Source organism: Pagrus pagrus, assembly GCF_965226575.1.
Source record: "Pagrus pagrus genome assembly, chromosome: 12".
NCBI classification, from domain to species: domain Eukaryota; kingdom Metazoa; phylum Chordata; class Actinopteri; order Spariformes; family Sparidae; genus Pagrus; species Pagrus pagrus.
The window spans coordinates 2,126,861-2,143,069 of NC_140196.1; the positions used below are offsets into that span (position 1 = coordinate 2,126,861).

The following is a 16,209-nucleotide window of genomic DNA, read 5'->3' on the forward strand; positions in this document are numbered from 1 at the left end:
GTCTTTGTTTTTTATTGTACAGGTCAAGAAACTGAAAAATGGAAACCAATGAGTCTCTTAGATGGTCGATAGATTAAAATGTTTGTTTTATTTTTATGATTAGAGGTTATTTAAAAGTATCTACCAGCAATCACTGTTGTATTTTAATGTGTAGATGTTAATGTTTTCGTTAAATAGCGCAGGTTACATATCTGTGGTAGTGTTGTTTTGTAACGTCTTTGTTCATTTTTAAATGTCAAAAAAATCTGAAATCAAAAGAACACTGGCAAAATATTTTTCTCAGAATGGATCAAGAGTCTCTTCTCACCATTAACGTGATTTTTTTTTTTAAATGTAATGTGGTAAAGGATGAGAGGTCGAGCACAGAGTTTGTTATAATCCGAGGTGTTGCTTTTTGTGCCAGAGTGAGTTATGACGGCTGGACCAGAGAAGACGTGTGAACGTGACCATCAGCACACACACAAACCTGTTCTGTTCACGGAGGACGGCATATTTCTGCCCTTTGTCCATTTTTAATGCCCGTCGTTCTCTGTGAGCATCGAATGAATCCTGTAAAAGAGACGTTCAGTACAAACAAATCAAAGTCTCAGAGCTTTATCATTAGTTAAATTGAGATTTCAGAGTTTCAAGCCTTTTAGCTGTGTTGAGGGCTTAAATGAGACAAAATCTATATCAAGAAGCTGCTTTTAATTTTATTTTTTTAAATGTAGTTTGACACTTGTTCATTCTTCATGCATCATATTATCAGATTCTCAGTTTTTTATACTTTCTCCTGACTGGAAACCTCTCGGCCCTGTTTCAGTCTTTACTTTGCAGTAATATGTCTCCTCTCTGCTGGCTGTGTGTGTGATTGCAGGTCCAACAGTGCTGGAGGTGTTCAACACTCTGCTCAAACACCTGAGGATGAGCGTGGACTTTGAGCTCGGCGAGAGCTCGAGGAGAAACTCCAGCACCAGCGTTTCATCCGGCCGCGGCAAAGAGAGCGAAGAGAGAATCGTCCAGAACGCCATCATCCAAACCATCGGTACGATTCCCTTTTCACCTCCTCTGTGTTCTGGATCAATACTCACAGGCCCACGTCTACATTAAGAGTCACTGCTCGCTGAAATCAAAACCAAACCTCAGTTTTCTGTGCTGAAATGCTCCTCAGGTGAAGCTAAAGCTGTTTGTGTGGTAGTAAAGATGAAATCAGGATAAACAGAGGAGTGAATGTGCAGTTAACCTCCTACAAGTGTTCAAGTCTTTGTGTCTGAGTGCTGACTCACGGTCTCACTTGTCCTCCTGCCAGGCTTTTTCGGAGGAAACCTGCCAGACTACCAGCGAGCCGAAGTCATGATGTTCGTCATGGGCAAAGTGCCAGTGTACGGGACCCCCTGCCACACCTTGGACACTGTGAAGATTGGGTGAGTCACGCATTCATTATCCGAGTACCCCGGGGGTCTCACATGCTGCTCCTGCAGCCAATCAGCTCCCAGCTCCCAGAAGCCCATTCAGCTGAATGCAGAGACAGTTTGGCTCAGAACATGTTGGCTCCGCTCAGTCTTTTCTATCGCAGTTAGCACAACAGTCACAGCAAACTCAACCGCTCGAGCTTTGTGATGGTGCAACGGCCTCCGGTTTGACTGAAACTGAAGCTAAAGCTCTCACATCTGCTGCTGAAGTCATTTGTCCTGTGAGAAATATCAGCACTTAAAGGGAAAAAATATATGTTCAACCCTGTCGTCAGAATAATTGTTGGCAATTTGCTTTTCTGCAGCTCATAGATACGTTTAAACTTAACACTTGACACGGTGAGAGTGCAGGAGGTGGTTTGCAAACAAGTCACAGGAAACAGCATTTCTAATAAAATTGGACTCATAGCACATGCTGGCTGCAGTGTTAAGAGAATGAAACGCACTCTTTTTTTTTTTAATCCAAAGTGAATTGTGTCTTAATCTGTCCTCACTTCACCTCCTGGACGCCCTGCGGTGATTCAGCTCCCGGGTCACTGAGACGATGTCTGGCCATCTCCTCCCCTGAAAAAGAGAAAGAAAAACAAGCTAATCCCTCCGGCCTCAGGAGTGCAAGAACCGATAATCCCAAATCAAACGAACACTGTCCTCCTCCTCGCAGACCAGCAGACTCACTCTCTCTCCTCCCTGTTTCGGGTAATTGCCGGAGGAGAGAGGTTTGACTCTGAGGCTCGTCGCTGTGATGCTGCTGCACTCTCATTATAAACATCCAGAAGCTGCTGCCGCTCAGGGCCTCTCCTTCTCCTCCTCATGGACTCACACTCATATACAGATTTGACAACAGTCTTTACTTCATGTTGAATATGTGCTCATCATTTGTGTGACTGCAGCTGGTCTGATGGAGGCATCGACTCCCACGACTTCATGATTTTCTTTTTACGTTAGTAAAGTGACGCCACAGAGGCACATTTTTACGACTCTGTTTCAATAATTTCATCAGTCATGATGATGTATTGACTTCCACAGCCTTTCAGCTAAAAGACGAAGATGAAAAGATAAAATAGAAACCAGGAGGACCACTCTGAGTTACAGATCTATGACCTTCAAGAATTATCAGATGCCAAAACACTTCAGAGGTTCAGAACGGGAAAGACTGGTTGACAATCGGTTCCTCCTCTGTGAGCTAAATTATTCTCTTCCTGTGTCAAAGTCAGAATGTGGACTCCTCTGCTGTAAGACAAACAGGCTTGGAGCCATGTTGGTTCGGTCCAGCAGAACGAACACGTATAGAGAATATATGGTGACTGTTTGCCTGCAGCTGAACGAGCGATTAAATCAGAAAATGTTGTTCAGTCGAGAGTTGGAAACAAAAAAAAGAGAGACGTGTAATGTCGTGTCGGTTCTGACGGAATATCTGATGTTCTGTTTGATCACTCAGGCATCAGGGAACCAAGCGGATCCAGACCATGCTGCTCAGCTCTCTCATCATGGTGAGTCCTTCTCTTTTATAAACCTGTCCGTGCTCGCTGATGAGCATCGGCCGGTCTGCCACCATCAGATCAACAGGTTAATCTGTTCCCTTCATCAGATCCGTGTGAAGATGACGAGTTCATTCATGAGATGTGAAAGTTAACATCGTGTCCAGCGTAACTGTCACTGTGTTTGAACTGAAGGGAAAATATTCTGCACAAGCTGTACCAAGTGAGCGGCAGCTAGACGTGCTGACTGACTGTGAAGATGTTTTCCACTCGTCTCAGATGGTTCATCATTTTCTCTGACTGGTTCATACATCACCATAACAAATGACATGTCTGTGTGTTCATATTATTTGGTGAGACTAATTTTCAACAAATTCATAACAAAGCATGCAGCATTATCTAAAAAATATATATATCAGCACTTATTCCATCAAATCTCCTTTGAGTTGCAATCTCTAATCAACCAATCCCAACGCTCCCCCTGCCCCCACCACTTCACCCTGCCCGTCTTTAATGGAGGTGTGGGGTGAAGTGGGTTAAAGCGATTAGTTCAAAATGACGTCCTCAAGTGTCTTGTTTTGTCCAAAACCCAAAGATATTCAGTTTACTGTCATAGAGGAGGAAAGAAACCAGAAAATATTCACATTCAGGAGGCTGGGATCAGAGAATTTTTCATTTTTTTAAGAAGACAAAAGACTCAAACGATTAATCGATTGTCAGAACAGTTGGCGATTGATTTAATAGTTGACAACTAATCGATTTAGAGTAAAAATGCCTTTCATCAAGCATCCATCATTCAGAGAAATCTGCTGGTTCACAGGAAGTGATGCTCTGAACGTTGCTGGATTATTTGATATAACAGGAGAAGAAGAACTCCACTTATCAAACAACCAAAGACAGGACGGACAAAGATCTGTCCTGAATTCAGTGGAGACAACAAACCGTTACATGAAAATATAAATTATTTAGGTGTTTTATTGGAACTAATTTTTATTTTATCATAGAACATTTCATTGTCCAAAATGAACTTTTGAATTTTCTCCACTCTGATAAAGTTTTTAATTTATTAAGTTTTGGTCATTTCAGAGTGAACACTTGAATCCTCCATAAAGACGTTTCCCTCTCTCCTCTGTGAGAAGCCTTCATTTCACTGAGCTGAGGAGGCACAGGTGGCACCAACACACCCAGCAGTGACGCACGCACGCACACACACACACACACACGTGCATGCCTCTTGAAGCCACAGCACTACCCACACTCATCTGAAGCATCCTCGTGCACGGCAGTCTTCCGTGCACACCCTCAGAGCGATTTTAATACAACGTCTGTCTGTCCTCATCTCCCCTCGACTCGCTCCCCTCCTCGCCACCACCTGGCTTCTCAGTGCAGCTGGAGGAGGGGTGAAAGGTCAAAATATTTATAACGCCATGCAGCTGCAGATGGGGCCGACTCTGTGTGTGTGTGTGTGTGTGTGTGTGTGTGTGTGTGTGTGTGTTATCAGTATCAGTGTGCGATCTCCGGTGACACTGCACACTGTGAGGGCAGATGTTTGAGGGCTGCTAGTCGGGGTGAAGGCAGAAGCTGAATCACTGGCTGGTTCCGGTCTCTTCGTCTGCGAGGTGTGAACACAACTGGAGGCGTTGAACATGAGAGAGTACAGACAGTAAGAGCTACAACATAACACCGCTGCAGGAGCTGGAAATGTAGCAGTTTACATGCATCCAGCCTCAGCGTCCGACAGTTTTGCTCCTGTTGCACGTGTCCTCGTACTATAAACGTCTGGTTTTATCTCCATCATGAAATCCAGTCTGAACTTGATCACGTACCTCAGGCTGGCATCGATTCATCTGTGGTTGGATTCTTGGATACTTAAGTGCAGCAGCAGCTGGTTGCATCTCATCATATGATGCAAAAAACAGGCAGAAAAGCAGCAGACGAGCTACAGTAACTCATATTTACTAATCTGGGGAACAAATGCTTTAAAATTGTTGCTTTATTGCTCAGAAGTATGGAAGGCGGCTTATTTTTTGGGCCATGTTAACATGCTGCATGGTCCATGAAAGCTAAAATACAAGCTCCGATACAAGTTTTGTTTTTGTTGGACATGCATTTGCTCCAAATCAGAATTGATACCTCCTGTTGTTCACACAGATAATAAATCATCAGATCAGAGTCACGTAGGGGAGAAAAGGTCGACATCTGGACACTTCCAGCTGCTTGTGAACGTAACCTTTACGCTCTGTGGAGAGGTGTTTCTCAAAGAGCCTCCCTGTGGATTAATCGCATCACCCTGTGGTAATTCTGCTCACACCTTCCTCCCCCTCTCTCCCCCTGCTCTCTCTCGCCTTTACCTCAGGTAACCTCTGGCTTCAAGTCTAAGTCCATGGCAGCTGCACTGCCTCCTCCCTTCCTGGATCCGCTCTTCTCCATCTCTCTGATGGAGGACAGCGAGCTGAGGCAGCTGGTGCTGGAGATCCTGCACAACATCATCGACCGCCACGACAACCGCGCCAAACTACGCGGCATCAGGTACAGAGTACATGAGAGACTGTGTAAAGGTACTGCATGCAGTGAACTGATCCAGAATTGATTAAGACCAATTAATAGAGAAATTTATATTATCAGCTGTTTATTAGTGTTGGTGATTTTCTTGCCAATAAATGCGGTTAATAATATGAAGCCAACTTGCTTTGCATACAAACTCCAGAACATTAGGTGGCTGTTTCCACCTTGAAAGATGATTTGCGATGCACCAATAAACAGAGAGAAGATGACACAAAGCTACGAGCCTTAACACAACAAATCATCACAGAGCTGTGAGGCGTTAAATCATCTCTCTTTGCTCACTATAATCCTGGACACCTTTACCCTCAGGTGTGCATTAGGGAAAGAAACTTTATTTTGAAAAACAAAAATGTGAAATTATCAGTTATCATATCGGTGTCAGCCACAGAAACATCTAATTGTCGGTTATCAGGATTGTCGTCCATCCCTACCTGATACTAGTTATGGTAATTAGTCTCCCATTGATCGCTGGTGTAATTGTGATGTTGTGTCTGCGTCTGTTGCAGGATTATTCCTAATGTTGCAGCACTGAAGATTAAAAGAGAGAAGATTTCCAAGCAAGACGTTGCATTCATGAAGAAGGTAAAGAGTCTCAGTTACTATGACTCTGCTGAGTTAAGGTCTCTGTTCTTATATCGTCAACCTCTTCACAAGGACCTGCTTACCTAAATATATCTTTTGAGTTTACCCATCACTATTACCCAGTAGACATTCTTTCACGATGTCAGCAGCTGTGTTCAGGCTGAAATCGTGGCTTTTATAATGGATTCATTCTATCAGGATAATCCAAAATGTCTACCTGTCACCTTCACCAAATAGTGGCTTCCATGTCTTTCTTGCACAATTGGCTGTTTGCATGCATCATTCACATCATTCACAAGCAGCTAAAGCAAGTGTGGTAGCTTGAGACACTAAAATAAGAAAAATAGAAGCTGACATCCATGAAACGATGAAATGAATTTGATTGAATCAGAAACACGTAGTTGAATCTTGACTCCTCAAAACTCTCATTCAAAGAGGTTTCAGAGCGCGTTGACCCTGACAGAAGACGTCCGGTCCCCATCAGCCCGTGACATTTCCGAACAGGACCCACAGTTAACGCTGTTCACCTGTGAATCACACCTGAGCTGTAACCTTTACCCACACGTCAAACAGCTGAAAGAACAACCACGGGGCTGGAACTGTCTCCGGACGTTACCTCCGCTCGCTTTTTCGCTTTACCAACATCATCATCAGCGTTCAGAGCGGATGAAGCCAACTCGCTAACCCTCGCTCTCTGTCAGAGGTCATTAATGGCATCTAATTGTATTCATTAGCGGTGAATAGAAGTCGTCGGCCTTCACTTTCCATTAGGCTCCACGTCATGCATATAAATGCCTCAGTGAGGCCGTGACAGCGTGTGTTTTATTTATTCTATAAAGACCATGTCTGCAAGAGGAGGCCGCTGACACACAGTTATTTTTAGTCTAATTCAGAGTTAATTAATGGAATTAATCTTTCCAGTTGACGACACTGGGGCAACAATTTCATTTTTATCATGGAGAGTGGAGCTACCACTACTAACGATGTTTTATTCTGAAGTAATCTGCTCATGTCTGACTTTATCCCAAATGTTTCCAACAATGAAATCCACAAGTTTACGCAACTAAAGTAAAGTGTAACTGCGCAGGAGAGAGTCTGAGTGCTGAAGGAATCTGCCACCGTGACATTATCAAATATGACCTCGCCTGTGAACGTTTATGAAGACAAACACTCCCATGATCTCATGCTGTTTACGTGTTTTTATGTTTTTAATTTTGGTCTATAAAATGTCTGAAAAATTACTGTCGTCATTTCCTGAAGGTGACTTTTTTAAACGTCTTGTTTGTCCAACCAACTGTGCAAAACCCAAATATATTCAGTGTTTTATCTTTACATGAGATCTGTTGACCGTAACAAAGAGCAGGATTTACCTTCGAGCTTACAGAAGCTCATCAGTGTACCTGGTGCCTGAACACCTCAGGTCAGATATTTGTCAGACTTCACAGTCGGATCCCACCTGACAACGTGAGGCAAGGAGGAAAACTGAGGACCACCAGGTGAGAAGGTTAGAACAGGTGTTGAAGAAAGCTGCCAGAGAGACTCAACACGTGGTGAAGGTGATCAAGGAACATATGGCATTGCCTCCGGCCAGCAAGGTCCTCACCTCCAACTCCTGGAAGGATCCTTCTGGGTATTGTTCAAAGCCTCACTACTGTACGCTGAGGTCGGTGGGTCATAGCAGCTTGTCGTTGACACAAACCTAAAGCCCACTGCCACCGAGATGAAGAAAAAGGGATTGAAATCAGGAGACAGGTTTTGGTCGACCAGAAGGACTCCAGTTTTGCTGGTTGCAGAAAAACAAACTGTAGCAGGAGACTGAGTCGCTCTCCATGGCCTCAGAGAGAACATGGCGAACAGTCAGACTCTTCAGGAAAGAAACGGCATCAGTCTTTTCTCAACCGTACTGGGAATATACCCCGTAACCACTTGTTCCTTTGCACCCCTTTACAATCCTCTGTCCTCTGCCTTGAGTTTATCCAACTTGTTTTCTGATTCCTCTCTCCTCCATCTCCAGCATGGCCAGCAGCTGTACCGTCACATCTACCTGGGCTGTAAAGAGGAGGATAACGTCCATAAAAACTTTGAGCTGCTCTTCACCACCCTGGCTGTTCTGACCATCGAGCTGGCCAACGAGGAAGTGGTCATCGACCTCATTCGCCTTGCCATCGCTCTGCAGGTAACCTTGGTGATGAGTAGTAATGGATCTTAGTTGCATGACTTGGTGGCGTTTTATTATACATTTTATAGTATGCATATAGAAACGTTACATTTTAGTATTGCTTAAACACTTTGTTTAAAGGTGATTGTACAACCTTTTATAAAGAAATGTAATCTTGTCTAATGATAAAATAACGAATGGAAAAGAAAAATATGGCTTCAGTGGAAAAAGTTTCTAAAACATTTTCTTCAGTAAAAGCAGCAATAATCCAATTCAAAACTACCTGATTCAAAATCTATCATTTAAATGTAAAACTGAGGAAGTCAGTTTGCATAAAATGTCCTGAATTAAAGCAAAAGTAGGAGAAATAAAGAATGTTTAGTTTGACTGTTTATAGTAGTAAGAAAAGGAGGATGTAAAATAAGACGAATGAAAAGTAGCAAGTTGTTGCTGCTTCCTGAAAATTTATTAAAGAAATTGGCAGCTAATTCTTAACAGCTTATTGGGGACAAAGCAGTGTACAACATAGTGAAACCTGTAGTCCATTTAACCCACCCCAAGTCGACCAACTCCAGATGTTAGCCGGCACCTTTGGTCAAAGGTACCTACTGGAGAATAAACCTGTCTGCATGATTTGATAGTTGGAGAACATGCAAACGAACCCAAACGACCCCAGGACCTGCTCACTCTGAGCCAACAGTGCTAACCACTGCACCAACATGCACTGGGATGATTTCAAAGAAATCAAATGTGTTGGTTGGTAATTTCCGCCTACTTACCATGAGGTTTTGGTTCCTGTAAAGTGAAGTGTTACCACAATATATTTTGGGAACTCAAGTGCTCCTTGAAACTTTGAGACTTTCACCTGAGAACAGTTAGATTTGTGTCATGCAGAACGAGAGCTGTAAACTCCAGCGCTCAGATGAATGTAGTGAAGTAAAACAGCCTCTTTACGACTCGACATCAGCGTTTGTTTCTGGTGCTCAATCCTCAAGTATCCTCGATGTGATGATGGTGTGTTCACGGTGTCAGGCTGATGAGTAGCTGTGCCGTCATCCTTAATGTCATTAGACTGGAGACCACACACAGGTCCAATAAAACCTCCTGCATGTGAGACGGAAGAGAGGTGTGAAAATGTCTGCACACACACACACACACACACACACTCCAGCTGCTTGTTTGTGTATCACGCTGAGAACTTATCATCCAGAAATGTCACAGCGTTGTAGACAAGAGGCAAACATTACACTCGAATACACACAACAATCGAGGTACCATGTATACCGTCACCTAATCCAGGACATTTAATTTATCGAAGGAGACAGACACGCACACACGCACACACACACACACACACACACACACCTGTCCTTCATAACTTCACTGCAGTGTCAGTAAACGAACAGGGTTCAGAGGGTCACTCTGGTCTCAGTCTGATCGTGTTCCCACACTGTCAGTTCAAAGGTCGTCGTCAGGGTAACAGCTCTGAGGCTGAAGACGATATTTCTGACGTCATCTGTTAATTCCAATCACGATGAGAAATAATGAGTTGTTAATGTGCTCCCACATTTAAATGTCTAATCCACAACTTCTTCTTCTTCTCAGGCAGAAACTGATTATTTTCATTATCAGTTAATCTGCAAATTATTTTTCTGGATTAATCATTTAACGATGAAATGCCCAAAACTTGTGAAAAAATACTAATTAAAACTTTCCCAGAGTCCAATGTGACCTCTTTGAACAAGTTTCTTTTGTCCAGTCAGAAGTCCGTCACCCCGACTGTTCAGTTTATAATTTATCTGACAAGAGGAGCATTAATCATCACACTGGAGAAGATCAGAGAATGACGAGCACTTCTCACCATTTCTAGCTTTAAAAAGCTGATTATTTTTCTGTTGACTGACCAGAAAGTGATTGTATATTTTGTGTGTGTTTGTTAATGTGTGATTGGTTTGTACAGGACATGGCTCTGGCTAATGAAGAGAACATGCCGATGTTTATTCGCTGTGGCATCAACGCGTTGGTGGCGGCGTACCTCAACTTCCTGAGCCAGATGATCGCAAACCCTCCCTTCTGTCAGCACGTCAGCAAGGTGCCTCATTCACCCCCTCTGACCTCACAGTTGTGTTACTGAATGTCATCAGTTCGACTGTTGAAGACACTGAAGTTCCTTTATTTAAACTTGCTCTTTCTTTGCACACCGAATACCTGAAGTTTATTAATATGCTGATGACACACTGTTGTTTTTGGATGTTAAACTTCTTACTTATTTACCTGCTGTGCAGTGAAATGGTTCACTATTGAAAACAATCTGCTGCTTCTGTTCTCCCTCCAGGTTATTGAGCTGAGGAACATGGACGCTCCGTACCTCCTTCCAGAGCACATCTTCAGGGACAAGTGTCCGTAAGTATCCACAGCTTAACAGACTGGACGTCTAGCTTTATAAACAAGTCCAGGAACAGGAGAAAAATAAGTTGTTGTCATGTTGTGTCCTCGAGTTCTCAGTTAGACTGAATCAGGATATCTTCCACAGCTCCACCCTCCCGTTCACATCAAATGGTCACTTCTAGCTCCAAAAACAAAGATGGTGATGGTTTTAACGCCAAAACAGTAGCTCACAAACCAAATGGTGACGTCTTGATGGGTTTACACTTGCTTCAGATCTATTTCTATAAGACTTCTCTCTTAAACTTACCTAAGAGTCTAAAAGCATCAGTTTTGTGTGTATTTCATATCTAAACTGCAGTTGAAGTGATTGTTGTTTAAATTTCAGACGGGAAGCTCATTATTTCAAATGTTCACTAGCTGAGATCAGAGTCACTCTGTAGTCCTGATGTCTGCCTGCAAAAACTAAAAATATCTCTGATGTAAAGGAAAGATTTATGGGTAAATGTGCGGCATGTGTGAGGGTAAGTTTTGGGAGATTTACCAACAACCCACAAATCTGGTGACAACATGAGAGCTTCAAGCCAAAGACGTGATGAAAATGTAGAGGATGTTGAGGAAATGTTTTTAACCGAGATGTTTTCCACAGCATCCTCTTTAAAATTCACTCACAAACATTGCTACCAGGCAGTTTCTTTGTACAAAAACAACGCTACAACTTTTAAGCACTGAGCAGCAGTCAGAGCTTTCTTGTTGCCAAAGACGATGGATGAGAAGGTCTCCAGTGAACCTCCAGTATTCAAATGTCCTGGAAACACAAATCAAACCAAAGAGAAGAAAACTCAACAGTTCAGTGAAACTTCATTCTCAGCTTTACCAAAACCACCAGGCATCAGCTGATAAAACCTGATTATAAGATTATAAGGACCAGCATCTATTTCTGATTTTAAATCCCTCTTCACCCTCTGCAGTGAAAGATACAGAGGTTTTAGATACTAAATTTGGACACGAGTGCTTTAGAGCTTCTAGACGGCTCCATTCTGCCTCATTTAGATTATCTACACACCCCAAATGTTTATCTGTTTAGCTTCATGTGAGATTTCTCTCCTTCTTCTTCCCAGAATCCCTGAATCTCTGGACAAGGAGGACAGACAGCTGTACTTCCAGACAGCCGACATGGCCGAGTGTCTGGCAGGACCGGGATACAACGCAGAGAGACTCTCCATCCCATACGTCCCCCAGGTCACAGGTACGACCGGCCGGGTCACACTCTGCAAACCACACAGAGATTTACAGTCGCCGGTTTTTGGGGATATTTTGCATTTTAACCACAAAGCTTCAGATAATCTACTCGAGACAGAAGTTAAAAACAAACTGAATTTGTTTAAAAAAAAAAGTTTGCTTTTTTCATGTCTGCAAAACATGGAGATGCTCAGATTTGTACATGTCAGACGGATCATATCAACATTTCTGCGATAACATCTGTGCTTTGCAGATTTATACACTGACAAACTTACTCTGGCGATTTGTTTGTCTTTGGTACAATTCTGTCTCGATGTGACTTATCTTCACACTCATCTTCTGTGCAGTCAATTATTTGTGATTTTGATTCTTTTTTAGTTGAAATTTTCAATTTAATCTGAATTTACACACTAATTACACTTGTAAGTTGCATAACAGACGTTTAAAACAACATATAAAAAACATCTAGACAGCAAAAAGATGTAAAACAGACAGACAAAAAACACGTTTATGTACTGATACATTTTATGGACTAGTGCAGCCTTGAAAAGTGTGTAGTTTGAATATTTCAACATGATGTAGCTTTAGTGAAACATGAATGAAAATAGTGGTTTCTCCTGTAACGATTAATTTTCTTTAGTTATTTAAACTCCAGCCCTGATATTTACCTTGAAATCTGTACCGACCTGAGGCAGAGAGGATGTTATTTCTGTCTTTCCGAGGATCGACTCGCCCTCATTCAGATAAAATGATCCGATGAGAGTTATGAAAACATCACGAGTGGATTTTGTCCAAATCAAACAGGAAACAGGTTCAGATTTCTCTTTGGTCTAACAGACAGTTTGCTTGTGTTTTCTTCCCTCTGCCATGCTTTCATCTAACATCAGTGCTTTACACAGTAGGAAAAATCCTCCACAGGTGCAAGCAGACGTCCAGAGGTAACCAGCCAGCGTAGAGCTGTAGATTAGATCCCTGCTGCCGCTGATCTCCTGCAGCTAGAGTCGGCTTTAGTTTAACTGCAACGACTGAAGACAAACTATTTTATCAAGCATTTACAAAACATTTCATGAATCTCTGAGGAGCTTCAAGGGTTTTTTTTTTCTGGAAACAAGCCACAGTGAAAGTTTGAATAATATTAGATATTAAATATATATGGTTTTCTTTCATGCACATACCAGAGCTATAAGTAGCTAATTTTCCAGTTACAATAAACATCATGAACTTTATGTGTTATCATTACTGAGCTCAATCCACTGTTTAAAAACTGGAAAAATGTATGCAGTGATGTTTAGCGCTAATACATATCAGGTCCAAATATCAGTTACTGGTCGCCTTGATTTCAAATAATTGGCGTCAGTATCGTCCATCAAAAAGCCGCCTCGGTCGGCCTCTAATGCAAATATTGTTTATTTCAAACTACGATACACAAGACGTCTCCTGCTTCACTGTAAAGTCTCTTCTCAGTGTACTGACTCTAGCATCAAACTCTGCACAAGTGAAGCTAAAACAGCCAAGTGAAGCAACATTTCTGAGTGGAGTGGGACTTTAAATTCAAACTACAGCCCTCTCATATCAGTTGCATTGAGCCCAACAAACAGCCAGTAGAGTTTCCGGGTGTACAGGAGAGCTGACGGTAGAGATGCTGTAGCTGTAGCTGTTTTGGATGCGGTCTTGTAATGACAGATCGCTAAGTGCTTGGATGTTTCCCCACTGAGCTGTGAAGGAGTAGAAGTTTAGATCCAGACGTACAAAGACTGTCAGGAAAACTGCCCCGTACCCTGAGATTAGTGAGCATCTTTAGATGGATCCTTTCAGCTCGGTGGTATTTCCTGTTGTTTCCACCGGTGCTGCTGTGTGTAGCTGTAGAGACGTCACTCTGTCCACAGACAGAACGCTTTGATCATTTTTTCAACTGTTTTGCTTGCATTGCGTTTGGAAATGTTGCGGTGAGTACTTGTACTACATCTAGATAACCTAGACTATAAATATTGTAGTAGCTTGTGTTTGTTGTTGTGCATCCTGCTGTTGCTGTAGGAAACTGTTTTTTAATTTGTGCTGAGCTTCAGTTTTTGTTCTGTCTGAGCTTTGTTTGGTGAAAATGGCTGCTGCAGTTTGATGCTGGGATTGATGAGAACCTGAAGAAGTCCAACTTACTAAAAATGGTCGATTGGCTCCATCGCCAGAAGAAACGTTTGCCTTTCTGTGTATTTTTTCCTCGTGTGCCATAAACGTACCAGAGAAGCCAAAAGTCCCAGCTGCAGTTCTGAGACCTTAGTTTTTTTGCTACTGTGTTGACGGTTTACGCCACATTAACTGTTACCTTTTATCAGCCGCTCGCACAATTTCTACATTGTATTGTAACATTAACCTTTAAAACTTGAAGCACTCGGGCAGAAAGTAGTATTTTGGTCAAATACTGCCAGGAAAGAAAGACTAAAGTCCCACAACTGCGACCCTGAAACTGCAGGTACATACTTTGAAAACAGGGAACAGTAGACAGCAGCAGATCACAGATCATAAACCTCATCAGACTTCATCCAGAACACATTAAAACTTGTCTGAATTTGACACAGGAGTGAGACATCTCACTTCTTTCTCATCTCTCTGGAGAGTTGCTCATGTGCAGCACTGATCAGGCAGCTGACGATGTTCGGGTGGTGACATGGTGCCATGAACAGTGTTAACTTTTAAATATATTGTACTTCAGTCTCTTTTAAACTCAAAGACTGAACGATGTTTGAGCTGCTCGAACAGACAGATGGGAAAGTTAACGAGGCAGCAGCTTTAACTTCAACACACGTCACAAAAACTGCAAAGTTTACCGTCTCTGATCGTGACTGCCGGTTTGTTCTGTCAGTGATCTTAATCAAAGATAATTCTGGTGAAGTTCTGTATGATGGAGTCAAAGCTACAATAGAAATCCAAACACACAGCTCTCTGTCAGCTTCCATCATGCTCCTCATAAGGGCCTTCAGGTGAGCTGCTGACTCACACCTGTTCAAAGTGCACAACGAAGGTCGCTGCAAACAACGATCATAACGTGCTGCTGTTCTCTGTTTCACGCCTCATCCGATCCGGTACTCTGCTGGCCCTATCAGACGGCCTTGACTCGGTGTCGCTCCTCGACTTGAGAGAGTAGCTGCACTTCTGTGGTTCTCATTTTTACCAGTGCAGTGTGAATGAATACTGAAGTGCTTGAGGCGGTGGCGATACGACGGGCCCTCCTGGGGGGACGAGGTACCTGAGGAGTTTATCGCTCTGCAGGATCAGATGGATTTGTTCCTCGCTGGAAGAAACTAGAACATCAAAACAGAATCAATCTGTGGTGGGTGGATAATGGAGTTCGCTGTTAGGGAGCAGAGAAGTCGCTGCTGTTATCAAGTGGCCTCTGAGAATAAGTCGACAATAAGTCCTCGTATCTGAATGAGAGCATTGTGGGCATGTTGGTGTCTTATAGAAGATAAAACGACTGTGTTTCGATAAAAACGATCCTGAAAACGTTTGTAGGATCATCCTCAACACCTCTCACAGCCGAGCTAAAGTAAACTCACAGCTGTTGTTGAACCGTTCGGAGTACAGACGAGGTTTTGGGCTCTTATTAAAGGTTATTAATTTATTTTTCTCCCCAAGCTGTTGAAGGCTTTGTAAGTACTTCTTACATTAATATATAAGCCTGCAGATGATCTGTAACTGTCCTGATTAGCTGGAAAACACAATGGGTCCACATCATATAGTTTTACATGGTCCAAGTTCAGTATCACTGAAAACGAACACTTAACACCTTTCTGGGAAAATATTCAGGTTCCTGGCAAAACAAAGCCATTTTGTGCCCTCAGAATACTCCTGCCTCAGAGTATCAGGAGCATTACACTCATTATAGTTACTTATTTAACTTTGTGCATATAAAATAGTGTAAAACAAGCACTGCGAGTGGGTCTCGTGTCTACACGATCACTCATTGGTCGTTGTAGGCTCTAGGGCGGGCATAGAAGCTCACACCTGGTCAGATAAGGTGTCAGTCAAACGGCTCCAGTGTAGAGATGATGACATCTGCTGTGAGAAGTATTTTTTTTGCAGATAAAAGCATGAAAAAGCCTCCGCAATCTTTTTTTTTTTTTTTTTTGCCATTTTGTCGCCATGTTTGCATGAAATACTGTGTTTTGGGCCAAAAAAGAGAGAAGTCGACAACAATTCTTAAACTTATGAACATATTGTTTAATGTTATAGCTCCGTGCGTACACCATGATCACGTTAATAACATACTTATTACGTACGTTGTCGACCATTGTTAAAGTGATTGAAACACTGCTGCGTGGCAACTGATGACAAAATCAACGGCTTCTTGTTC

At 42.5% G+C, this 16,209-nt stretch overlaps 1 protein-coding gene across 9 annotated transcripts in view; it reads left to right on the forward strand.

Moving 5' to 3' along the window:
• Positions 1-16,209, forward strand: part of efr3a (EFR3 homolog A) — a 111,894-nt gene that overhangs the window by 86,991 nt on the left and 8,694 nt on the right. For all 9 annotated transcript variants that reach the window (XM_084370039.1, XM_084370040.1, XM_084370037.1 and 6 more), the window contains 9 exons: positions 857-1,024; positions 1,289-1,403; positions 2,890-2,941; positions 5,286-5,458; positions 6,001-6,076; positions 8,091-8,252; positions 10,195-10,326; positions 10,570-10,637; positions 11,741-11,868. In XM_084370039.1, the coding sequence (XP_084226165.1) occupies positions 857-1,024; positions 1,289-1,403; positions 2,890-2,941; positions 5,286-5,458; positions 6,001-6,076; positions 8,091-8,252; positions 10,195-10,326; positions 10,570-10,637; positions 11,741-11,868 (1,074 nt within the window). The remainder of the gene's footprint in view (positions 1-856; positions 1,025-1,288; positions 1,404-2,889; positions 2,942-5,285; positions 5,459-6,000; positions 6,077-8,090; positions 8,253-10,194; positions 10,327-10,569; positions 10,638-11,740; positions 11,869-16,209) is intronic.